We start from the raw sequence: 27,956 nt of genomic DNA on the forward strand, positions 1-27,956 counted from the left end.
GTAATTTCAGGACGCAGATTAGACCAAAGGATCATCGGACGTGACCGAGAAATCAGAAGAAGAGAGTCAGAAACACGTAATCAGTGGGTTATTGGAAGCAGCTGAAGAAGTTCTTGGGAGAAGGAAAATCATCTGAATGGATCACGCAAAAAGTCTCGAATCTAACTGAAAGCACCACTTCAGTACAAGAATACTTACGTTGTGGAATATCAAAGGAGAATAAAGAACGGTATTTGACATAAAGCCAGGGAGGCCAGAGAAACATGGTCGAGGAATATAAAAACATCGTTTGCATGGAAAAGTGGAGGCTCGCTAGGGGAACCTCTTGAAATTAATGAGCGTTAGATGAATACCGTAAGTGAAAAAAAAGAACATATGACTGATGACTAATAAAACTGAAGACATGTATTGAATATCTGTATGAGACGTCTGTTGGAGGGCGACTACGCACGAAATCAATTTAAATGGATATCGATTATTAAATATTAGTGTAGCAAAAGAATAGCATTAAACTAGGGAAACATACATTGGAAGAGGTCGACCAGTTTCTCACCACATTCCTTTAGTCTTCTTCTTCCTTAAATAATTTGACGTATCAGTAGTGTGGATTGGAATTCAATGCTTAGAATTTTGAATGAAGTTAATAAACAATGCTGAACTATGACATGTGAATGATCCACAATTCATTTAAAAAAACAAGTAGGGGTGATACTTTGTAAGGCCCAGCTATCAAGAATCAGGAGCAAAGTCAAGTCATCTGAGGCTGTGTTAATCGTCCCGGAATTTTCATAGTTTACGACTTAAAGGGCACCGATTACAGAAACAAATTGGGAGTTTACATTTATGATTATCACCGAGGAGAAATCAGTACACGCTTGTAATATTTACAAAATTGAAAAAGAGTCGATTGAAGATGGGTAGAACAAAGACCACTGCCACTGAAAATCACCATCAAATTTTAGAGTGTAGCAAACGACTATAAGTTAAGAATAGTATAATACTAGGGAAAGAAACATTGGAAGAGGTCGACCAGTATATATGCTTCGGAGGCAGAATAAGCAAGTGTAGAAACAAAAGAGAAATAATCAGTAGATCAGCCCAGGGCAAAAATACTTTTCAGGAAAAATAAAGCATCAATTTGCTTATAAAAGCAGGAAATGTTATCATGAAGTTTGGAAACTTTTTATAAGAACGTAAAATTCGAGTATGCTTCTCTATGGCAATGACTCATAGGCAATGACAGCAGTGAAGAAACTTATGGATATTCGGCTGTATGAAAATTAAAGGGATCGTTCGAGTGAGGACTGCGGGATTCCTCAGAAGAGTGGGAGAGAAAAGAAAGCCTAGTCAATGCTTAAAGTAGAATACACACCATTGTAATCGAACGTATATTGAAAAACTGATCTTGATGGTCTAATGAAGTCAATCCTCGAATGACTAGTGGTTGTTAAGAGCAGAAAAGTAAGACGTCTGATTTCGTATTTAAGAAACCAAAAATGAAGGAAATGAAAGAGCATTTGAGAGTTCGTGACATGTTTCAATGCCAAAATGAACCTCTGAAAATTCGCCCAAACTACGTAAAATTATAACAGCTTTAAATCCTTCTAGTTGCCTTCATAGTCACGGATATTCATACCAGTAAACAGCTGAGAATTCGTAGCATAAAACACTATTATAAAATAGAAAATGATGAAATATCGTCCTAAAAAATATCACAAAATAAGTTACATCTTGCTCACCACGCAGGATTTAGATCTTAATGAGCTTCTGGTACTAATAGAGACAAAGACGTGCATATGATCTGCGTATGGGAACATTCAAAGGCCTATCAAATGAAGTAAATGATATTGACTCACCATATTTCTTCAGTGTTCCTCTTCCTTGAAACCTCATCGTAATGCCCCATTTAACCCCAACCGTTTCACGGAACTGATCCGCCACCCCTAATTCAATCGAGGACCTGAAAAGAAAAAGTTCGCATTAAAGGCTAGCAATATTCACGCAATAAAGGTTCACTCTTTACATGGAGCATAACTTAAGGATTATGGTAAAATTAAAGGCTTGAACGAATTATCATACCAACGACCAGAAAGGTGAAATAAGTGGAAAAAAGAAAGTTCCAAGTGAAGTGCCTGCAAATCCAATTATGATCGCCAATATTATATTACTTTTCCTCATCATAAAATTATATGACCAATTATTGCGGAGCGGTTTCTGAGTGTCAGATGCATTTCTTAACGAACTAAGTTGATTGCAATTTCCTAGGTTCAAATATCAAGCACTTTTTGAAATGCCTCGTTTCAACTTTAATTATGTGGAGTAACTCGCCATTGAGGTAAACCAATTATGGTAAAAATTTTGAAGGGTGAATAAGGGATCCTGGCTAATAACAGAGGAACTCGCGGATGGGAGCTTCATTTTGAAATTTCAGTTTCTCTCACAATCAATATAGAAGCAGCGTGGCTGGCATGAAATGCACTGTTCCACGTCTAATGTTAATACCTTATATTTACAGTCACTGACGTAAAAGTCAGCACTTTAACCTTCATCAAAAGGTAACTTATCTGCTGAAGTACTAGAAGCAAGCTACCGGATTGCCGTAAGGTTCGTAATTCCTACAATGGAGCCGTTATCTTTGATATTCTAATAAACACGATAAATGTAAAGATAAAACTACTCACAGGTTACTTACTCATTTCAAAAGTCGGCACTTCATGATGGAATGCAAACATCACAATTTAAACTTATTACACTCGGAATCAATTATTACGTACTTAGTCGAGTGTAAAACGAGTTTTATGATCGAATATTCACTCTTGCAACAAACCAAATGCGGGATTTAGTCCATTGCCGATATAATTTTCACGAATACTGTAAAATTTCAATTCTTAGGTCACAAGATAATAAGTAAAAACAGGACGGTATTAATCGGCCAGGGTATTTCCCTATCACTAGCGTTCTTTAAAAAAACTACTTTGACACTGATATTAACTTTTAGGCACATTTCACACGTAGTAATAAAAGGTGGAATGTGAAGACAGCTGGCGTAATAAATACTGTCACTCAAAATATACACCACTAATATCACGATAACGGAATGAGGTCTAACACATTGTATTTGCGAAGTATCCTACACTTCAGAGAATAAATTTAAAGTGCATTGAAAATAATATGAAAAGGATTCACCAAAGAAGAAGTTATGGTACTCACCTCTTAACCCCAAGAGAACTTGCCGCGAACTGAAGTCCTGAAAAAGTGGGAGGGGATGTTCCGACACTCCGTAAGCCATGTCACGTGTGCCTGTGACGTCACGATAAATTCGAACCGATTTATTTATTTAGGCAACGATAAATCCCTAAAAAAACGCTGGATATCGTATAGGTCATTTGAAATTTTATCCTATAAAATAAATCAATAAATACGGTCTTGTTAAACATTATAAATAATAAAATATATCGCGTGGAAAATCAATAATACGATTAGCCAATGAGATTCGTTCATTAGTTGCCGCTGTTATAGAAAAATAGCGCGGAAATTCTCAAGCGCCCAACGGTCGAAACACACGTGATCAATGTTCCAGAATATTCTATTCATCTGCGAAGGTCATTAGCTACGTTTGCAAAACACGTCATCGCATTACGAAAAACAGTATATCAGGGTGTCAACGGTCCGCATTCAACTGTTGCCCGCAAATCAGCACCTCCCCTTCCCCCTGCTTACGAAGAAAGCACAACCCATTCCCTCACCATCCGTCCTTTCGGCGAGTCACTCTTCTGAATGTTTTAAATTTGTTAAATTAATTTCCTGGACTGCTTCAGCCATTCCTCCGTTCGTTGAAGTCGCCGTCAATAAGCGGAAACGAGGATGGAGAGCGATTACTACAAGCTACATATATACAGAACTACTAAAAAGAAATACAGCGGTATTGACTGAGGTAAGTGAGGTCATGTAATTTTTATGAAATAGTGAACAGAGAAAGTAATTTTAATCATGATTATCCTTACCCATAAACATGTCTCTCATATAGCTCATCATGTAAAATGTTTGCATACGGTAGTGAATAGCGGAGATATGTAGTGAGTTCACAAACGAAAAGAGCATTGCTCATCACACTATGCGATTAGTACATAGGGATAAGTATTTATGTGTTCTCTTTAGTGCATAAAAATTCTCTACTTTACGATCCAATTATTGTCATCGAGTTTTCATATTTAGCGACGATTTAAATATAAAAACCACACTGAACATTAATAGCTTCGACTCAATCAAGGTCGTATGCATTGCTTAGATTTAGACGTAGTATTTCGGTGGAAAAGATTCCATGAAACGGAAATGTTCTATTGATGTACGCCACTTGCGAATGTGTTATTCGATATTCTCATAATTGGTGCCATAATATTAATCGCAGAAATACTTTCAAATTACCCCCAAAATATATTTTTCATCTTTTTAACTGGTCGATGGTAAACAATAAAATCAATACAGAGCCAAATAAGGAGCTTTCAATTGCTTCGAAGATCTTCAGTCTTCGATATGATCTGTGATATTCAATTAAGTCATCAATGTGGTCGATCATCTTGCATGTGCACGCCGATTAAATTAATAGCTCTTGATTGAATTATAGAAAATTATATAGTAGTATTTATTTTTTCTGGTCATTCGCAGGTTTGTTTCCATGTTAGCCAAGCTCAACTTGAGCCGTATCCGGGTGAAGAAACCTGATGCCGTCAACTTTATACAAAGACATTGCTAAATGGTTCATTGCGAACCAACTGAAGATATAAGTCACCTGCGAAAGTATCTACTTCAAGGAGAGCATAAGAACGAACAGATAAATTTCATTTCTTTCCGTGAAGACAGTCAACATTCTTGGTCTTCATCGTCGAGTCTTACTCAAGGTAAGTCTTTATGATTTAATCATTAGAACTAATCCGTTGGTAACGACTAAATTTAATTATCTTTGATATGAAAAATTTTATTCTTCAGTGAAGGCATAAATACTGGCATCTTGAGTTGCTTTAAACATATTTAAAATTAATACACATTTTTGGTTTTATCTTCCCCGAAATAAAACCAAGGTCAATTAGAATTAATGCGGATTTTAGGCGCTACTCCTTGGCGCCACCAGGCATGCCTATCAGATGTTCTCTGTTTAGAGAGGTTAAGTGATGGAGATTTCGTGACAGATCATCGAAGCAGCAATGATTCGACACAAACATTCTTGCAAATTTCAAGAAAAAGCTGTACGGAAATAATCAATGAATTTCCGCTTCAGCAAAAGCCAAGTTCATTGGTATTAGTATGGTCACCTCTACTACAATGAAATATCAATTGATAAATACTTACTAATTGAGTTCCGACATTTTAATAGACGCGTTTTTGAAAGGTAATATTTCTTTATGTGTAATTAAGACTTTGCAAGCGAGGTATGCTGATTATTATTGTGTAATTTAATAATTATGGTCGTAGTCAACACATAGTTGACTACGACCATAATTAGTAGAACACATAGTAATAAAACACATAGTAGTTTTCTGGGGAGAGATCCTTCGTCTGCCTCATAACTTTGAGACATGAGATAAGCCGACAAAATATTTGGTCAATATACTTGAATATTCTGGCGCAACTCACGAGTTATGGCAGTACAACAGGAAAGGTCTCGTGGTTTACTTCAGCTCTCAAAAGATTTCGATTTTTCGGTAAACTACATAACGAAGGAAAAATATGGGGAGGAATTTATCTTTGATGAACAAGTAAAAGAAGCAAATGGGGCAAAAATATTGAGTTAGCACTAATGGCTTCTGTTGTGTCTGAGGTTTAGACACTCGGTATGCAAGGCAAAAATTGAAGGTATACACCCTGAAAAACGCGAAAGAATAGCGTTAAATTATTCCAAGTAAAATAGCTAGTTTAGGAAGTAATATGTCGATTAAAAAGATAGGGCCAAGAATATAACCATAATTTAGAAGATAAATTCTGTCAAGCGATAATGGTGCGTCTTTTTATGCCATGTTATATAGGTTAGAGATGGAAAAAAACTAAAAATCTTAAAACTCATAAAAGATTCCAGCCTTCACCATTAGGGGTGTCATTGGATAAGAATCGGTCAAATCCGCATTCCCTGCCTTATACGGTTTGTGCTTCACGTAGGTTTGAACGGACACGCGTTAACAGTGCAGTGGGAAGTGGAAAAGTAGCTTATGTACTTCTCCCAAACAAACACCTATCTCCCTTTAACACACATTTCCAAAGAGGTGATTCAGTTATGTAAAATCTGACGCTTTCTCGGCGATTATATTCGAAAAGGGATTTTCGAGCTTCCAGCCGGGTGGTCTCCGTCCATTCATGATGAGATGATTCAGTTGTTCCTTTTTATATTACCTTGATTTCAATAAACAAATACTGCTTGAGAACTTTGTCCTCACGACACTGCTAGAAATTTCAGACACTTTCATAGAGTAAAAACTGTTAGGAATGGCGTATCAGTGACTACGATTATCGGGTGCAAAATTAATGTATTAGAGTATTAAGAAGTTAATTATGCATTCCAAGGTATCGTACATTAACTTAGTTGAGCATGTGAAAATATGTGACCGGGTCACGCGATACCGTAAGAGCAATAATAGCATTTAATACCTATTGAACTAAGCTGAAAATCCTTATTAATTTATCTCGCTGTACTACAAACAACGATAGATCCAACATTCAAAGAGTATATTTCATTTACAAAGAGACCCCACGAATTGGGTCAAAGAATTTTCCTTTTCAACAGGAAAAAATGGAGCTAAATCAATTTTTAAAAATTATTTCCTGCATAACTGTTTAACCTCCATGTTGAATCAAGCTGTAAGAGGAGAAGACTCCCTACCTTTTATTTGCTTCCGGGTCCATCGTCGACAGAGCTCAGCTTTACAACAGCGACTCTCCAAAATACTTATATTCACCTGCACTTCAAGTGAACACAACACTGACAATGAACCCTACACACATTCACTTCACTCTTTCGCTGAATGAACACTTGCTCAATGGGATGAGTAATACATTCAGGTAACTTCACATAATTCCATGAGACATTCACACTGCGTCCATGATAATGAAAAACCAATGATAATAATCCAAGCGTTGAGGAAAGGGCTTGAAGAGATAGTTGACACCTTGATTTGAGGATTGAAGTGTCATCTACTGGAATTATTGAATTGTGCACTAAACCTTTCGTAAACTGTAAATAAAAAAGGTATACCTTTCAGCTATAGCACTAAAAATTCGGCACTGATGAAAGTAGAAGTTCTTAATTATTATATTAGGAAGGAATATGAAGTCTAAGCGAACAATGTGGGCACAAAAACTCCTATAATTGTACCAAATCATAATGCCAAAGAATGTATCATTCTTGAAGAAAATTATCAACAAGTATGTTTAAATTTGTAGATTATCATGTATTGATAGGTCATATACGAGAATAGGAATTACCCGTTCACTTCAGCGAAGGAGGATCCACCTCCAACCGAACTGCTGCGAGACGAAAACTTAACTAGGCATGTTAGAATGAGGAGGAAGACCAAAGTGAAGCATTACTTCCTACAAACAGCCCTGAGAGGCAATGGAGGGCGGGGAATCACTAAGGATGTAAGGGGAGGTTGCCGTGCACATATAGTTCAAGGCAGAGTCAAAATTGTTGGCCCGATTTCGAGTCAAAGTGCATCGCGAAGGCGTTGGGGAGAGGGTCGGGTGGCCCGTCATAGGGTGGAGAGCTGGTTGTTAAGGGTAGGTATGGAAGGTGAAGGAGAGGGGATGGGGAAAGGGGAGTCAAGGCGCCACAAAAGAGACCCTCTGAATTACTCTCGTGACGTCACATACTTAGGTCACAAGGTCGCTTTACGGCGAATAGTCGCACAGTGAGCTCTTATTTTTATTTAATTGTGTCAAAGCAATGAATTTACGAGTAGGAGTTAAACGTGAATAAATGAACCAAAAAACATGAAAATGGACGTATGTATATTATGCTGTTATGCGTAATATTACTATGGCCATGCGGTGGTCCTCTTATATACTGCAGGTTTGTGAATAATCACCCCCTGCCAAACACCCTAAAAGTGGCTCGCACAGAATTAGGTTGATGTAGAAGAATTAGAACATGCATTATTTTCTGTTTAATTGCCTTAACAATTAGGTCGGTTTGGCGGTGAATTCTTAAGTTAATACTTAACACATTTCCTTCCACGTTTAAATGCATCCTATTATCACAGACAAACAGCAAGGAGAAGTACTTAATCATTAGAGGTTATCGAAGGTCCACGAAAGAAATCACACGTAAGAAACATGTGATAAATATTTCCAATGATAAGTCCTAACTGGATTATTACTTATAGTAAGTTTAAATGGCTCAACTCAACTATAAAATATCAAGTGATTAACTTCCATTCAAATTTCAATTAATTTTCGTAGTCACTGTCAACTGTGGTACCAAGAACTGCAATAAATTACTTATTATTATCACCGCTTAATATGTAATATTATAGCAAAATTTTTATACCTGGGTGGAGGTCGTGGGGATGGCGGTAGTTGACGATGTTTGTGGTATTCTGATCCCCCGGGAAACCAACCACCTCAAGTATAAATAGTTTTAAAAAATGGCTAATATTTTAAGCCTGAATATCCTTCATGCGTGTTCAGTATTTTATTTCTTTCTTTTTGATCTTCCTGACTTGAGTTAATATTCTGGGCCTGAGTATTTTTAATTATTTTTTGTATGTTCTTTTTCATTTCCGAGGGCCGTCTTTTTCAATCTCCAATGGGACATGAATAAAACACGAAATCATTGATTAAAAATCATTACACTGCTTAATATAAGTATGCTTTTGCTTAACTTTCGGCGTTAACGCCCAGTCGATTGATGTTCTTTATAGATCGTTGCTGCGAATGAAGCATCCTGAATCTAATCGTCCGCTTGACGGACGGGCGTTGTCATGTATCAGAACACTTACAGAATTCAGAACGTCTCTCATTTTATTTCGAATGGATCTGCGCAATCAGCTTGTTTTTTCACACCAATCACTTGCATTTGTCGTTAAACCCGCCAGAATGAATTCAAAAAGTAACTCGCCATATAGGTCCCAAAACAGAGAAGAATAATATTTCGATTGTTTAAGGATCGCCTGAATTTCATTTGTTTGCTTGTTGACTTTTAATGCCTCCATTCCTTTGACTGTAACTTTGTTTCAGGTGCGTCTTATGGAATCCGTTTAATCTATAGACTCAGTTGATTTTTAAAAAAGTTCTTTTTTATCGGCATAAATGACAAGAAATATCAATTCCTATTCAACAAGTTTCGTTGTTGTCACTCCATTGTTCTCACCAAGCGAGAGAATTAATGGCTGTAATCTTGGTAATGAGGCTTGCTACTCGCATTAAACGGACAACTTATGTTCTCAGATGACTGATAATATAGATAAGCGGAGCAGAGCTACCTATCATTTTCTGCCTTCTCCCTTCCCCAGATCCTGCATCCGAGTCATTGGTCGCCAAAGTGAACCTGCTATCTCCCCATGTCCAACCGAGAGAACTTCTGTGGCCCAAGTCCAGGACAGTGCGGCTTGCGATTGTGTTGGGGGACAGAGATAAGTCGGTGTGTTCCTGGAATGAGCGGGTGATGGCAATTGGGAAGGCGGACGGATGAGGAGTAATCTTTGTTTTCATCAAATTATAATCTTAAATAGTCTTCTGTGATTCTCATACTACCTGAGCTCTACTTCATCTTAAAATTTAAGGTAACTTCCTTTCACACGTTTGAGATAACATTTCATTAGTAATTCTTCAATGGACTTCAATCCATTATAGAAAGTCATGTAAGGTATCTTGCTAGAGATAAAATCAATCCAACATTCGCAATATCGTCGAAGTTAATATCTGCCACATGTTTCTGAAAGAAATTTCTTCGCGACCTAGGCAAATTACGATGGCATGAAATACTTAAAATTCCAATTTGTAACAGCATTAAACCCACCATATTAAATCATTCTAAATTTCATCTTACGCCCATTAGGACCCCTGTATTTTCCTCCTACTTTTTTCAGCAACATCTTGTCAATCTTTTCTTCTGATATTATCAAATCCTATAGTTGAGAGCATACATGATTCCATCGCCTAATAAATGTTCAATTACTTCATGAAAACGGACGTGTGACCATAAAACAATTGATTTGGCAATGATAACTTGTGGAAACTCTTCTCCACCATTGAATTCAAATATATATTGTAAATTATCTCAATGACCTGAGCCTTATTGGCTAGGCTATAACAAAAAGGACGAGTTTTTCAAACATGAAGAAGTGTTCATCTTTATCTACATTTTACCCCGCAAGCCGCCTAAAAGGCATGTGGGTGGGGGTGTTAGGATTTAGGATTTAGTGTAGGGATTAGGATCCGTTTACAAATAAAAATGAAGTGCCCTAACGAAGTTGGGACTAGCGTTTATTAAAGAGCTTTATGGTTCGGGGGAAAAATGAATTCCCATATCTATACGTTCGGAAAAAAATATCTCTTAATTTATCGCTTCTATTGGACCTGGAAATATAGTGTGGCTCTGATAATATATTCTCCGTGTCGCTCTTAAAGATTTTCAATTGTTCACGCAGTAGAAGCCTAGCGCGCAGCCTACGAGTCTCAAGCGGCTCCCAGCCTAATTCGCTTATCACCTGGGTAACGCTGTCTGTACGCCCGTAGCAGTTTTTAACGAAACCGGCAGCCTTCCATTGTATTTTTTCAGTTCGCGGATTAAGTCTTTCTGTATCGGATCCCGAACGCATATTCAAGGTACCGTTAGACGAGTGCCAAATATCACCTTTCTTTTACTTTCTCATCCGAAAATCTTCCCACAATAGGCTTAACGAATCCTAATTTCTTCATGGTGGTGCCGCAAATATTTTTTATATGTGTTCGCTACGAGAGGTTCGACGTAAATCCCAGGTACTTCACTTCGTCTAATGCCTCTACGTTGATACCATCCACAGCATAAACATGGTTATAGTTAGACGAATTCCGCAAGAAATGTACCGTCATGCATTTGCTCAGGTTTCCTTCGAGTTCCCACTCTTGGCTCCACAAATGACCGTTGTTTAGTCCGATGATAGAATTTCATAGTCAGAGTGATCACTAATTTCGCGATTGACGGAAGCGTCGTCAGCAGATAACCGTATTTATTGTTAATGCGGGGGTAGAGATCATTAATGTATACAATGAAAAAAATGGGGCGGATTACGCTTCCTTGTGGAACAAATGATGTAACATTTACTACGTCAGACCTAATTTCGTCATGAAATACCTTTTGAGTACGGTCACTGAGAAAGTCGTGAATCCAGTTCACCACTGTTTCGTTTAATCGGCATGACTGTAATTTTTATAAAAGTTTGTTGTGAGGTACCGTGTCGAAAGCTTTCATAGAATCTAGAAATAGTGCGTCAACTTGTCTTTTCGATTCACCAGATTTTAGAAGAACGTGAAGAAACAGCGCGAGCTGATTTTCGAACAAACGTCCCTCTCGGAATCCGTGCTGACAGTCACGGAGGGAGTTACCTCTGTTCAAGTAAGTCTTGATATTGCCCAAGACGATATGCTCAAGTATCTAGCCTACATTTGAGGTTAATGACACTGGACGGTGGATGCCTGGGTCATGCCTGTTTCCCTTTTTGAATATCGTTGTAACGCTTGCGATTTTCCAATCTAGCGGTAACTTTGTTATGTTATAATGTATTGGAATAATTCCGATTTATTTACAACACAGCACCTCACAATCAGCATCTACATGAAATCCGCTGTACGAATAATGCAAAGGACAACGAGAACGCATCGCAAGACAACACAGTGAGCACTCTACGTCATCTATTCACCATCCCTGATGAGGACACGGTGGTCTCTTTGGGGGTTTTATCGGCTTCCCTAAAGTTTCGGACGAATACCAGATCACAAGGCATCACGGAAGAAGACAGATCCGGATGATTTTGATTTAACAATGTCCGCCACATTTATAAATTTACTAAATAATAATAACTTATTGACGAGGCTTGACGACGAATGGATACTATAAGGAGGATCTTGTTGTACTTATCTATTATAACTTATTAAATGAGGTTCATGGCTCAATTATGGGGAAATGCCCAACTTTGATGTTAAATATTGTAATGCAATAATTTATGTCGATACCAAAATTTGTACCATTAGCATTTTGTAACCACCCATCCAAATTTCTTATTTGATTTAAACAGATTAAATGTATAACATTGATTTAGTAACAAATAAAGACAAAACATAAGCGTCGATGGAGCAGCAGCGGCAGAGAGAATTAAGAGGTAAAGATCTGTTCTATCACGTTAGCGTTTATGGTAACTATTCATAGTAATGGAAGCTTTTAATGCCATCCGATGAACAGAGTGATGTGTTCCAAACGCCCTCCTTAAAAGTGCTACGGCAAGTAAGGTGCAATCTTTGAAAAATCTCCTCCTACCAGTACTTGTATCCGGTAGTATAACTGTTCATAACTAGTATTTATATTCGGTAACACAGAGTATGAAGCCACTATAGTTATCACTCAACCAGACCCCCAGAGTGTTACCTTAAAAACACATTATAAACATTCTCTTTGCACTTGTTAAAATTCATTGACACAATTCATGTCGTACAATTGTTAAAGAACTCCGCCTTTAGTGTAGTAGGTTTCTAAATGTGATTATTAGTTTAAATAAGTAGCACTCGAAAAAGGAGTTTGTGTCTAGTTATAGATTTTATAACAATCGTTTGCTTCAATAGATTCACTTACCAACAACCGTTGAGTAGGGTAATCCCCGCAGCCAGCAGCCGAGGAAATTAGCTAGGAAATCCCGGGTTAGATCTTAGTAATAACAGGGTAAGAAATAAGTGCCACAAAGGGGCATCTAAGGCTGACAATATCTTTTTTTCTGTCACTCTAGAATTTTTATCAGCAACAAAGGCTTACGTGTTATGGATTTGACAACTAGGTGATACAATTTCATGATCGTCAATTATAATGACAAAGCATCAAAGCTGACACATTTTAAAATGTGATCGCATTTTAAATCAGAATTAAGGAGGAAAACGACCTTCAAGAAGAAGCATGGATAAGATGATAAAACACGAGCAACATGTCTATCGTGAGTGCACATGAGATTAAACCATAGAATCAAAGGCATTTTCTTCAATTATGTTATTGAAATTACTTATCTTTTTTCTGGAAAGCTATTATCGTATGAGAGTCAAATGCACTAACCGAGATGAGTAGGTTGTAAACTTAAAGCTCTCTTTCGATACAGTTTGAATTGGATTTTAAAGTGAAATTTGATTTTATTTAGTACTTATGACATTCTCCCCTTATAACTAACAAAATCGGATAGGGTAAAATTTAAAGATTATTTTAATGCTTGACATAAGTGAGACGTGGAGTGCCAGAGGGTGGAGCATTGGAATAATGTTCGAAGAGTTTGGGTTCCAATCTATAGTGCAGCCTAGGGACACCTCCCTCCGCTCACAATAATGCTCGAAGCAGAAGATGGCCTGGGGTTAGCAATCCCCCCCCCTTCCCTGAATGGGCGAATGTCACAGCCCTGAGATGAACCTCGATTGGATTATTGAGACCAAGGCCACTGAATAGAGGAGGCCCAATTCCATCACATAAGAGGCTGATTGCTGTTTCCACTTCGGTCGCATTTTAATCGGCTCCCAAAAATGTCCGCGGCAATGTGATGATTGGAATGCGATCCAATTATATTCCAATGATTTTCAGTATAATGTTTTTAATTATGGGTAATAGCGTTGAAAAGTTATGAATTTGACACATCGTATCATCATTAATGTAAATATCCTAATTACACCTTATTTCCCCCTGAAACTCGATTTGTTCGTTAGCGACTCGAGTGATGACTTTGGTAAACCCATTTAAATGCGCAATCTGTGACAACACATTGAGAGACCGAGTTGAGAAAATAACTCCTCATAGTATAAGTAATTGTGAATGAAAACGTATACATTATGCTGCACAAAACATATATAATATTAAACATAATATTACAATTGACTATTTGCCATTAAATATCACTTTTAAACTTGAGGTTTAAAAACTATATTGCGCCTCACGAATTTCTGCATGCTTTTACGGTGTCTTTGACACACAAGTGAATGATTTTTTGTCGTCTAATTCAGTTATTCTTACCTATCATCTACAAAATTCTTTTACTAAAACTGCGATTTCGGGGTTTAAGAGTGGACGACGACCCTACTCTTAAAATAAACTGAGGATTGAAAGTTTTCGTTGCAAAGTTTCGCCTAAAAGTAAAGAACCAAAAATTTGGTTGCACACAAAGTGGTCACTGGATTGCTTGTTTGCTCCGAGATTAAATGCATGGTACATTGGAAGTTTTGGAAAGCATTGAGCCTGAGGAATTTGAAATTTTGATCACCGAGAAAGTTGGATCGTTATATTTCCATTTGGCTGCCCTTGAGTGAATACCTGAATATTTCCGCTTACCTCCTCCTCTCAATGATAAAATAATTTAAAGCTAACCTGAAATTATGGAATGATGCCATTATTTACTATACGTAGCTTGGTTATAAACATATTGATTCTTCGTCGACGATCCTTAATTAGAACCTGAATTACCCCTCAAGTGCAACTTAAGCGACTAGTCAAAAAAGAATTTCATTACCCACATAGCACAAAATATCTTCTAGATATCTAGAAAATATCTTCAATGTCATGGATATTTTAAATATATGCTAGATGTCTAGAAGATATCTTCAATGTCTTCGATACTTTAATAAATATCTTTAATAATAGGCGAGAAATGTGTTTTTATATATCTGGAGGGAGGGGATCAGGTCTCATTGGACCCCCCCTTAATATAAAAGTTGATAATTTTAAAAAAATTTCCTTTTATGAAGAAAAGTGAATGTGTTTTTATATTTCCGATTTCGGGCGGGGGGTAGAATGGGGTGCGGACCCACCCCCCTCCCAAGCAAAATATAAAAATTGATGATTTTTCATTTTTTTTCTTTTAAGAAGCAAAATTGATGTGTTTTTATTTTTCAAGGGGGGTCCGGACTCTTGGAACCCCCCACCCCCCAAATTTAAAAATTAATGATTTTTTTTCTTTTTTGAAGCAAAGTAAACGTGTTTCAATATTTCGAAGGGGATAGGGGAGGTCCGAACTCCCTGGTCCCCATTGTGCAGCACAAGAATATTCCAGGCATGATAAAGTTTCTCTTCTATAGTTACTGCCTCCAAGCTTGAACGCCACGCGCTTCCCGTCAAGTTACTGTTTGAAAAGGAATCAACGATTGTTCTCCGTAATTGAAGCTAATGTATGTAAATTAACAAAATAATTATTTAATTTTAGCTTTCTTATTTTTGTCAGACATGTTTTAATAGCGTCTATTTTTCACTGGGATCTATCTAGCAACTATCCTTCACTGGAATCCTTCTTCTCAAGGTGAGTTAATGCTATTTTAGTAAATATGCATCGCATATACACAGGGTTCTTTCCGGAAATTATCCCATTATTTTTTGTCGTTTTATACGCACCGCGCAATTGCTCAATCTGACGTGTGATCGAAAAGGTGCAGTAAAAACTGCATTAATTACACTGTACACTTTTATAAAATTGTTTATTGTTATCTACAAGTGATATAAATTATAGTTCTATTTTCGTTCGTACATTCGCGCAATTCCACGCCATTAAGAGAAATTAATGTAGTTCTAACCTGTGCCCCGCGAAAAACGGCCTCAAATTGCACAAATACTTATAAGTCGTCAAAGTACTGGCCTTGGTCCTCTACACAATTTTTCCGGCGACTCTGCCATACCCGGAACGGCTACTTCGGAGACCTCTCGCAAGGTCTTCGTCACGGCTGATTAGATCTCTCCAATGGCCGAAAAAATGGGCCCTTTCTCATGGCTGCTTCAATGCGAGGGAACATAAAAATGTCTGATGGTACGACCTCAGGACTATAGGAGGGATGGGGCAGAGTTTGAACCTAGTGTTCGGCCAGGATTAACTCGCGGTCTCGTAGCGCATTACGGTAGGGAGCGATTTCGAGATGGATTTGTCTTGAAGCGGAGATGTATTTTCTCGCCCTGATGATCGTTTTTAGACATCTTTCTAGCACATCCATGTAATAGACATCGTTAACTTCCTGTTCTTGATAAGAAAATGCCTTAGGGACTACTTCTTTGCTGTCGAAAAAGTCAATGAACTTTGATTTCATTTTTGATTTGCTTATTCTTATCTATGCCGACGTGAACGACTTCCCGGCCCTCATTGAAGGACTTTAATAACCTCAAAACTTGTTGATGTGACAGAGCAGAGACCCTGTAAGCCTCATGAGTCATAAACCTAAGCTTTCCTCGATATCGTGGATTACATTTTTTTCGTGACACTGTCGGTACGCAGTGGTTTACTGCAATTACTGACATTAAGGGGCGCAGCTAGGATCAATTAAGGCTGGGGTGGGGGTGGGGGGTTTAGGCGCAACTAATACTGGGAGGTCTGGGGGATATGGAAAACCCGCTAGAGTAAGTGGGAGGTGTAGGGCCATCCCCCTGAAATTTTTATTAGATAAATGGTTCAAAATGATGAGTTTTACGGCTTTCACAGGGATATTTTATTAATCTTTAAACTATTCTGTGGGTAATATTATTAAGTACATCTAACTTAGAAAAAAGGATTAAACTTAAAAATTTCTCTAAGCTCCTGGGGGGGGGGGACTGTTTTTGCTGTTAAGGTTACCATCCACCCCACTAACTCCAAGAGATTTGATCCCACTCCAATAATTGCTCCAACCAATAGAAGCGTCGCGGAAAATTTAATTGCATAATTCTCAGAATGCACCCTTTAGCACATTCCATTTCATCAAAATCACAATAGGGTAGTTTCCTTCATCAAAGAAAACGAAAGGCATTGATTGCGATTCGTTACCCACCATTAGTGTGTTCATAATATACAAATAATTTCGCTTTAGAAATACCGGTTTAGACGAATGGCAATGGTCCATTTTTATCTTCATTTGCAAAGGGCCAGATTGGCGCCCATGCGATGCCACTCCAAGTGACGTCACAGGGACCTAGTTTCTATACGAGAAGATAGGAGTTATACATCGTCTGAGATTACCAATGTATGCATGAGACGCAAAGCTCAGGGAAACATGTCTTAATAATCACCTATTAAAACTGGCTAAGGTCGGAAAGTTTTCTTCGTTTGATAAGGTATTAATAATCCTTATTTAAGCCAAGCGCTACCAGGCAGCAGGGTACTCAGCTACCCGCTAGCAGCCTGCGTCGTATCAGCGCTCAAGCCTCCCTCAAGGTCACCTCACAGGGCGGCAGTGGGAATGAGAAATACGTCACACGGAGAGATTTCCCGGCATTCATACTTACCCGTCGAGTTTTCGCGCGCTTGAAAATTTTCACTTTTCATTTAATCGCGAAAAATAGATGTCGTCATTTAAAAATCTAAAAGCGTGAAATAGGTACTCCAGGAGTAATAATCTTTCGATTTAGGTAATAAAAAAAATAATAGGAAACCACCCTATTGAGAACCAAAATACAAATAAAGGTAATGTTTAGGCCTCTCTGAATTCCAGCATGCTGAAGCGGAAAGGAAATGTGGAAGTTAGTGGCATCAGGGGCGCAGCCAGGAATTAAAGCTGGGTGGTGGGGGTTTAGGTGGAACTAATACCGGGGTGTGTGGTGGTATGGAATACCCACAAGGATAAGCGGTTGGTGCGAGATGAATAAATTGTTGAATTTAAAGATAAACGGTTAAAATGTTGAGTTTTACGGTTTTCTGAGGGATATTTTATTAATCCATACACTTTTCTATTAGTAATATTAATCCAATTAAGTAAAATGGATTAACCTTAAATATTTCACTGAGCTCTGGGGGGGGGGGGGGGGGGTTTAACCCCCAAAACCCCTCCCCCCCCTCGCTGCGCCACTAAGTGGAAGACATTTGCATAGGTTGACATCCATGGAAATTAATGCCGATGCCCCTACAAAGCCCCAGGAAGTAATTGTCAGTGAAGGTGATCATGTTTCCACAATCGATGCTAAAGATTCAGAAAATTTTGATGAAGAGACAAAGTCATGGAGCCAATCAGAGAGAAGCGCCCATTCAGACAGCCAATCACATAACAGCTCCCATCCAGCCTACGGGATATAAGCGAGGCAGAAACCGACAGCCGACACCTTCGACCTGAAGACGCTGGCAGAATAGCCAGCGAAACTGTTGTCAGCAAACAAGCTGACGCGGAAGGAAGCCCTGAAGAAATGCAGAGATCAAACCATCGCCGCGGAAACCTACGTTCTAACTTTATGTTAATTTATGGATTTTTAGTTTTTATAATACTCCTTCCCTTACTGTACCCTTCATTTCGGCTGGCCAAACCCTTCCCATACACTCCAGGAAGGAGAGGGCCTACCTACCAATGTTCTAAAATACCCTTCGTGTACCCTTGCTGAAGGGTATAGGAAGGGTACACCTATATCCTTCCTTTACCCTTCATTGAGGCTGGCCCAACCCTTCCCCTACACTCCAGAAAGGAGAGGGCCTTTCACCAATGTTCTACAATACCCTTCGTGTACCCTTGCTGAAGGGTATAGGAAGGGTACACCTATATCCTTCCTTTACCCTTCATTGAGGCTGGCCCAACCCTTCCCCTACACTCCAGAAAGGAGAGGGCCTTTCACCAATGTTCTAAAATACCCTTCGTGTACCCTTGCTGAAGGGTATAGGAAGGGTACACCTATATCCTTCCTTTACCCTTCATTGAGGCTGGCCCAACCCTTCCTCTACCCTTCACCTACACTCCAGGAAGGAGAGGGCCTACCCACCAATGTTCTAAAATACCCTTCGTCTAAACTCCAGGAAGGAGAGGGCCTACCCCCCAATGTTCTAAAATACCCTTCGTGTACCCTTGCTGAAGGGTATAGGAAGGGTACACCAATCCTTCCCTTACCCTCATTGGTGGGTACACCTCTCCACAATGTAGGAGTTTATTTTTATCAAGGGTGTCATGATAAAAACTATTAATGCTGTGGATATCAGGAGATTTGAAATTTTGCTTACCCTCACGAAAAATTGAAGAGATGTCTCAGACATTAGAAAGTCTGAAGAAATATACTCCTAGTGAGTTTTCAAGGCAACTAAGATCACTTGGGTATGTGAAATTATGGAAAGCAACTGAATTCAGACAGTTTTTGATGTACACATGCTATGTAGTTTTGTTCAATGTGGTTGATTCCAGAATCTTATAAAATTTCCTTTGTCTTCAAGGTGTTATAAGAATCCTGTGGAGCAGTAGTATTGAACCTTCTCTACTAAAATATTCAAACTCCCTTTTAGAATATTTTGTGAAAACATTTAAAATAATATATGGCACCCATAATATGTCACATAATATTCATTGAACCTTACACCTTGCAGAAGATGTGCATAATCACGGCAATTTGGACAGTTTCAGTGGATTTAAATTTGAGAACCATTTACATATCTTTAAAAAAACTAGGAAAAGTGATAAAACTCTGCAGCAGCTAAGTAGAAGGTATGCTGAAAATATTGGAATGAAGCAAACAGGTTTAATCAGGTCAGTTAAAAGCAGTGTCATTAAAAACTCTGAACATTCCAATGGGCCTATTCTTGATCTCTCAGTTTGTTATCAGTTTAGAAAAGAAACGTAAATGGGGAGTATAAACTGGATGTCACGAAAAAGGGAGAGAGCATATTTGGTTTGCAGAGTGGTGAGATTATTAAAGTTGAGAATATAATCTCCAGCACTGACCAGATTGTCTATGTGATTGGAGGAGAGTTTTTGGGGAAGAGGGATGTATTTTCAAACCCATTTCTATCAAGCATCTCAGGGGTATATTTTGTAAGAAAAATGTCCAGCATGAAAACATGGCCACTAAGTGAAATGATCTCTAAGTATTACTGCATTCCACATTACTTGAAAGGGCCCCATGGCCATATTGCTTATTCCTTGTTGCACAATGTATAATATTTACATGATAATTTATTGCCTTTTGCATTCCTTAATTCTATGGTCGATGGTTTATGCTTCCATCAGATCTTGCAATAAGACTTAAAAACTAATAAACAATATTTATAATATTTAATGGCTTCAAATAATTATTTTAATAAAAATGAAATAATTATGATCCTAAATTATAAGTTGAGTTAAGAGTTTGTGGAAACTAAGAAATAGCTGATAGAACTTTTCTTCAATTTTGTTCCAAGTATCCTTGGAAAATGTGGTGAGTCACTACCTTAAATTATAGTAATCAATTTTGAGTGGATCGTACCCAGTCATTTAGATGTTTGGATAGCTGTATTTTTAGTTATTTAATATTTAAGAGCATTTATCTATTCATTGATAATGTTGCAGATTCCTTCGAGAAAGCCAAAAGGAAATTACCAACATCATTGGAATCATCAAATCTGGATTCAGACAAGGATGCCTCATACAGAAAAAAAAACCTGCAAGATACCAATCAACGGAAGATGAAGAATCCCAAGAGGATACCCTCCCCTCACCTCCTACTCCGCCGGCAGTGCCCAATAGGGTTACAAAGAGTTCAGCTAATGTTATGCTGGCTGATGATGGCCTCAAAGGAAAAGAATTATGTTCTGTTTCAAATTCACATTCTGATACAGGTATGAATGACTTTCAAGTGCTTATAAAGGATATAGCATTTATGCAAACTAGCTACTCTTTCCTTTTTCTATAATGTAGCATATCATTCCCTGATGTTGTAATGAGCTTGACATTAAAAATCTTCCGTATGAATATTTATGTAGTGAAGCCAATAACTTTGCATTTTTTCAGATTTTACAGCATTCTTAAAAGAAGTCAAGAGGGGTTTATCAGAAATGAAGTACAAATTAAATATCCTGATAGAGGAAGTAAAAGAAATCAGCGCTAAAGTGAATAATAGAGAAGGAATTAGTACAGTAGAAGAGAGCAATGAAGATGAAACCTTATGGAATAGTTTCCCATTAGATGCCACAGGTGTGGCAGTATTGGAGTTGGATTGGAGAAGAAGACTGTCAAAGAATATCTGGTAAGAGGATGTTAAAACGCATGATGCAACTTAATGCTTAAAATAAATGAATAACATATTTTCTTTACTCTTTGCTAATACTATTGCTCCCTTGATTTGAAATAGATTGGATACTCAAAGTACTAAGCTGCAACTTTTACCTGTAAATAATCATCAACAGTTAATATTATTATTTGAATGCACAGTCCTGGTAAAGAAAAAAGTCAGTATGAGCTTATAGAGAAAATACGATCTAGGCCCATAACCTTACTATGTACATATAAGGCCCGAAGTACGGGCGATTGAGACGTAATCAGACTCTGAACACCGATGGTAATGCGCTGTGGGACACCAAAACGTGAGATCCACTCGCAAAAGAAGGCATCGGGCCACCGTCTCCGCCATAATGCCTGCTATGGGGATGGCTTCCGGCCAATAAGTGTAACGGTCGATGACCGTGAGACAGAACTTACAGCCCCGGGAGTGCGGTAATAGCCCCACAATGTCCATGTGGACATGCTCAAAGCAGTGGGAGGGTGTTGGGAATGTACCAATAGGGGACTGCACATGGCGTGTTATCTTCGCGCCCTGACAGGGGAGGCACTCTCTTGCCCAAGAAATGCAATCCTTCCTCATGAAGGGCCACACATAAAGGACCTGACCAGGCCCGAGGACGCCCTTCCACCCAGATGGGACAGGCCGTGAAGGGAGGGGAAGACTCGTCAGCGTAACTGGGAAAGCACAAAGGGGCGGTCTTTCGAATTAGAAACATCACAGTATAGGGCCACTTCACTGTGCGGGAGTATTACTTGTCGCAGGACAAGCAAGGAGGAATTTGAGCAGAGCAGCTCGGCGAGTTCGCTGTCACCCTCCTGCGCTACAGCGAGTTCATTGCGACTGACGGCGGCGGCAGCCAATCTTTCATAATTAGTGCCTCAAGCCTGCACAAACTGATGGTGACTATTTTTGACCACGTCCTCACAATTCATATGTTTCAATATGTTTTCGAAACTTCGGTGGAACACTTTTTAATTGTATAACTATTTAAGCATTTAATTTAAAACTAAATTGCACTATGTGTTATGCAAGGAAAAAAGAATTTATTATAAACTTTTTGCATTATCTAATTCTTTTCAGTTTTTAAGAGGTACTGGTGGTTTTCCCTTTTTAATTATTACCTTCATTCTCTTGTTTTCAGCACAAACGACTGCAGAATTAGGGAGGACATGGAGTGAAAGGTGTCACATTAGTACTTGTGAGAAGAATTTTTACAGATGAGGCAGCAATGGAATTCTCATGGGTGGGAGGAAAGAAGAAAAGAGTATTTTCCAGCGTGAGAAATTATCCTTAATTCTGGGAAATACATTTCGTTTTACTATTAGAAATTGTATGTGACTGCCTAAAATACCTATATCTAGCAGGTGACATTTATGCAGGGAAGAAATGTCATGGAAAATTATCATCTATTAAAACCTTTAATACCTACATGATTATATTACATTATATTACATAATACATTATTAAATTATTAGATTTTTTAGAGAACGCAGAGATGAGAAGAGAGAGATGTAGGGAAGTACACTAGTGTTTCAAATGCACCAAACATATTTTTTAAATTAGAGTTCAGAATAACATTATGCCGTAAAACCACAGTTTAAATCCTTGATTCGAGATGACCGTCCGAAATATGGAAAAATTTAAAAGCCGCTAAAACGGGTGTCCATGTTGAATATTGGCTGTGACGTCACAAGGCAGTAGCAGAGGGCAGCTTCTACGCCGTTTAGTTCTACTACTATTATTTCATAGAAAAATTACAGAATTTGAGGGTATCCGTTTTTTGCTGTCATAAAATATCTTCAGAATATAGATGTGGCTGCTTCTCTTTTGAGTAAATGACTTCATCATTGCGTAATATATTAATATTCATTTACGTGTCAACTTCAAGTTTGGAAAGAGTAGTACGATTGGCACATTGATTCTTTAATAAATAGGTAATGGTATTTATTTTTCGCTGGGTATATTTTGGCACAATGCCGTTTATCATGCCAAAACTTTTTTTGTAAGAACCGAGTCAAACTAATAAACCTATTTAAAACGTTTGCTGCAAGACTTATTCGTTGCGTATGTATTCACGCCGGCCGGAACGTTCGCCCTTCACAACTAGAATCATGGGATGTTAGCCTTATTTCCGTGCTGGCTGGTTGTTGCAATGGTTCGTTGTCCAGGAAGGGTTCAAGAAAGATAATCTTGGTTGGGAGAAGGAAAATTCCAACGATTTATAAATGGTATACCAAACTTTGATGTATTTATGGTCACTGAATTTTTGAAAAAGGACAGGTTCAACGCTCCATAGAAATAAGAGACGTTAAGGCTAACAAGGGGAGACCTCGTACCTTGCTCCATCTTTTTCAATTAGGGCCGTAGTTGGGCTGTAATTAATTAATTTTTATGTGTCACTTTTCACAAGTCATAAATATAAATTTAAAATATCCTCTGTTACCTAATGGGTCGGATGGGGTAGTGGTAGCGTGTACGATAACCCATCATAAAGACTAGGGTTCAAGTTTATGTCATGGAATTATTTTTTGTTGTCTTCATTGTGATCATACGGCGTCAAGTTTATCATTAATTATAATTGCAGCAATCATTGACATAAGACAATTTTTTTATCATCATAATGGCGTTTAGGTATTTTAGCAGTGTCATTACAAACACAGAGCTACGATGACTACAAAGGTTGGTGTGCGCTAAAATGTTAATTTTTTCTTTGCTTATACTGACCAACTTCCGCATTAAAAATGAAAACCACTCTTGCAAGACCACATACCATTAAAGGCTCGCGGCAAGCAATAATATGCGTACAGACATAATTAATAAGAACACAAAGTGAATTAAAAATGCCATATATCTCAAACACTTGTAATTCACATTACTCCAAAGGGAGTTTACTTACTCAGTACCTACCAGTTTACCTCAGTAGCAGTGCTAAAAGAACCATTCCGAAATATAATTTCAATTAAGAAATAGGATGAAATAAAAGTTGATAACCCTGGACCGGGCGCGCTGGCGTATAAAATACGTCAATCTTTAAAAACCAAGGATTTCAACATTGTACGTACATTCTGGGCTAGAATGGTCTCGTGTATTCCTACAATGTACTTTGACTGCCTATATTGCAAGATTTCAAAGTTCGAGGTATTGCAGCTAATTTTTTAGATCAGCAAGATGAACCCATCACCAGTGGAGTACAAATTACGCCGCGCGACCTGCTGTGTACCTTTACATCTGTATCACCTATAAATGTACTAATTTCAACAAATAAAGATTAACTTTAACAAAAATCGTTTGTTGTCATATATGCACATATCATGGGCAAAGTACGCATTTTGCCCGGTCGTGTAAAATAACAGTCGCGCCATAATTCTTTAACCAAACTACTTTCAGTTTATAAATTACGTAGGTCTACGCGGAAGATGCTATATTTTGACTTAACACACTTTCTGATGCGACTGAGGTACCTACTAAGTAAATTATTATAATATAAATATCAATTTGATCTTACAATATCTTCAAATGAACTTCAAAACAGAATATCATCGATAGGTAAGAGTCAGGAGCAGCCTTGAACCATTTATTCCGTATAGCTTGTGCTTAAGGCACGGGAATGAATATCTTCTCCAGGCTTTTGTTTCGACGTCGAGATGAAATTTGGAACAAAAAATCATTTATAATTCTATTTTGAATTCATTTTTTCGGTACTAGACGACGTTTTTAGGAAGCAAACTCCACCGATTCCCGGAAACTCTCGCCGCGCTAAAGAAGGCGACGGAATACAGCGATACTCCACTGGTGACTACTGCCTTGTGACGTCACATCTCAATCAAGATGGAGGTACTGTGTTTCAGCGCAACATGAAATTTTCCGACTTTCTAGACGTTTTAAAGTGCATAACCCAGATGCAGGAAATAAAAGTGACTATACTAATGTTTCTTTTTTAGGCTAAACTTTCAAAATCAGCAATAAAAAAAAATTAGTGCACTTCCCTATTGTTTCCCGATTGCCTGCCAATGGTGCACAAAGCAATTTGAAAGAAAATTCATACTATATATTTGCTTTCCGAATTAACATTAATTCTGTATTTTTGTGAAATATGTAGAAGTGAGCACAGAAGTCTCACAAATTAATGTTCAGAGTTTTCAATCGAAATGTTTTATTTCAATTGCTGATGGACATAATTTTTTGGAGATTACTGTTCCAACATTGTCTGTCAAAATAGGGCCATGTATATAACAAGATGAATCAAAATTACTTTAAGTTCTGCTAATTAAAGTTATGATTCAGAGTGAAACCCAAGACTCCATCATGCCAACAAAATAGAGAAAAAATTTATCCAAGCAAAGTACAAATGGAAAACACTAATATAATATTCCCGTATGAAAGTGATATCATATGTCATCCACACATAAACAATACATTTCTTTCATGTAGACAGTAAAAATAAAAAAAAAACTTTTAAGGCTAATAAAATATCTTATAACATTCTATTACTTCAATTAAATGATAAGACAGCAGTTTTTTACTGTCTCCTTTTTTGCCTTTCTCCTTCTCTGCCCTTAGCACCAGAAAAAATTCATGCAGGCCTGAATATCCACATAGGTGGATGTGTTAAAAACATACCTAGTTACTTATTTTACAGTGAAACATTGCATACATGGTCAACACAACAATATGGCCACACTGTGGCCAAATTGTGGTTTACCTGTGGTAACCATGGCTATGGCTAGCCATAGCTTGCCATATTATGGCGAGACTGTGATTTCCATGCGGCAAGCCATAGCTCGGCTTGCCAAACATGCACAACTATGACCACACTTTGGTTCGTCTCAGGAAGGCCACAGATTGGCAAACCAAACATTCGTAAACATAAGTATATTACGGTTGCTATTGATACAGGTTAGTTGGTAAGTTATGAAAATGGATGTTGGTTGATCCAATTGTTACATATAGAAAGTGTATTATCCACACTTAAACCGCATTATGGCGGGCCACACTATAACCAGGGGTCAAAACCATTATGGGGCCATAATGGCAACCCACTTGGTCCCCCATAAATCCTCCTATGTTGGATGGGATCATTAGCGAAACATTTACCCTGAATTCTCCCAATGGATCCAATTTGAATATGAAAGTCTAGAAAAAACCTCAAAGATATCTTGTAGATATCTAGAAAGAGGACATTCAGATATCTACTAATATCTAGAAGATATCTAGAAGATATAACAAGATATTTTCTAGACATAAGCTGAAGACATTCTAGATATCTTCTAGACATCTAGAAGATATCTTCAATATCTTGGATATTTTAAATATCTGCTATATGTTTAGAAAATATCTTCAATGTCTTGGATACTCTAAATAATACATCCTACTTTATCATGCCTAGAATATTCTAGTGTTGCACAGTGGGGACCAGGGAGTTCGGACCTTCCCTACCCCCCTCGAAATATTAAAACATTAATTTTTTTAAATCATTATTTAATTAAAATATCATTAATTTTTAAATTTTGCGGGGGTTCCAGGAGTCCAGACCCACCCTGAAAAATAAAAACACATTTACTTGGCTTCATAAAAGAAAAAAATCGTTAATTTTTAAATTTAGGGGGGGTTTCAGGAGTCCGAACCCCTCTGTAATATGAAAATACATTTACTTTGTTTCATGAAAGAAAAAAAGAAAATTGTGCTCTGTGGGTTGCAGTATGCGAAAGGCAACTCAACGAGAATATCTTGTTTTTGGTGAAAGTGATCATGATTATTAAATTATTATAAATGCAGTATTCAACAGGGTTATGTGTCCATAGATGACCGTTTTGCGAGTTAGTCCGACATCTTAAAAATGTACTTTTTCTTTTCAATTGACTGTAAGATCATTTATTTTACTGAATGAATTCTATTCCTTCCTCTTTACATTCACCCCTCCAACACCGTTTTAAACATCCCCTCCCCGCTATGTATCATCCATGACTTCTGTCTCCTCCATATTTCATCTAGAAGCTTCCTCTCCACACCAACCTCGTCGTTCGTCTTCCTCTCCGTCCACTTCACCTTATCCATTCTTTTCTGGACCAATATTCCACTTTTAAATATAGTGAAAGATCTTGTAATGAATTGATGAGGAATTTAAAATTTGTGAGCGGAACAGGTCGGGGTGATTGCTCCATGTAAACCTGCCTTCACCTGTAGAATATTTTACTTGTACTTCAATAGCTGCTCTTGTAATTGTAGCCATATCAGTTTCGATTCTATGTCTGCATCCATTCGCAGTGTGTGTGGTATCGCTAATACGAGGCTAGGCAGGCATGTTTGCAAGATATTCCAACATCCGAAGTCTTCAATCAAATACATGGTGAATAATTCTTGCTTTCAGCATTATTTGTTGCACCAAGCGACATTAAACTTCTATGATGGTGAAAAAATAGTAAATATGGTATGGAAATATTTCTGGTAGTTAGTATGAAGTATCTAAATAAAGTATTTATATAATAATATTTTTAGACAACAGGCTATGTAAGACATGAGCAACCAAGATTTCTGAATGATAGCTGAAGTATTGCATTGTCATGGTTTGGTGTCTAACAAAATGTTTTACTTTCCTCAGCAATTCAAAAACCTAGAATCACATTCCTTCCCAGCACCTGAATAACCTTCTCCCTCCATCATCACCAGACAAAAACTCTAATCATAGCATTTCATCACATTACATCAACTGAATCCCACCAACTTCAATTCCAAATCCCAGGAAATTTTAAATTCATCCAGAGTCATACATCAGCCATTGAAAATACAATTACCAGGCACATTG

The 27,956-nt window shown here is 37.8% G+C and overlaps 1 protein-coding gene across 1 annotated transcript; it reads left to right on the top strand.

The window, feature by feature from the left end:
• Positions 1 to 19,147: 19,147 nt before the first annotated feature.
• On the top strand, positions 19,148 to 21,012 carry LOC124163765. Its single transcript, XM_046540848.1, has 4 exons — positions 19,148 to 19,218; positions 20,443 to 20,711; positions 20,884 to 20,973; positions 21,005 to 21,012. Exons 1-4 carry the CDS (start codon positions 19,148 to 19,150, stop codon positions 21,010 to 21,012), a joined length of 438 nt encoding a protein of 145 aa, XP_046396804.1.
• Positions 21,013 to 27,956: the final 6,944 nt, after the last annotated feature.

The sequence above is a fragment of the Ischnura elegans genome, chromosome 8 (genome assembly GCF_921293095.1).
Source record: "Ischnura elegans chromosome 8, ioIscEleg1.1, whole genome shotgun sequence".
NCBI classification, from domain to species: Eukaryota; Metazoa; Arthropoda; class Insecta; order Odonata; family Coenagrionidae; genus Ischnura; species Ischnura elegans.

Excerpts from the sequence above, each read along its gene's own strand:
- LOC124163765 (XM_046540848.1), top strand. The coding sequence starts at position 19,148 with ATGTCTCAGACATTAGAAAGTCTGAAGAAATATACTCCTAGTGAGTTT. Across the intron at positions 19,219-20,442 it reads AGGCAACTAAGATCACTTGG|ATTCCTTCGAGAAAGCCAAA; the intron begins GTATGTGAAATT and ends ATAATGTTGCAG. Across the intron at positions 20,712-20,883 it reads AAATTCACATTCTGATACAG|ATTTTACAGCATTCTTAAAA; the intron begins GTATGAATGACT and ends GCATTTTTTCAG.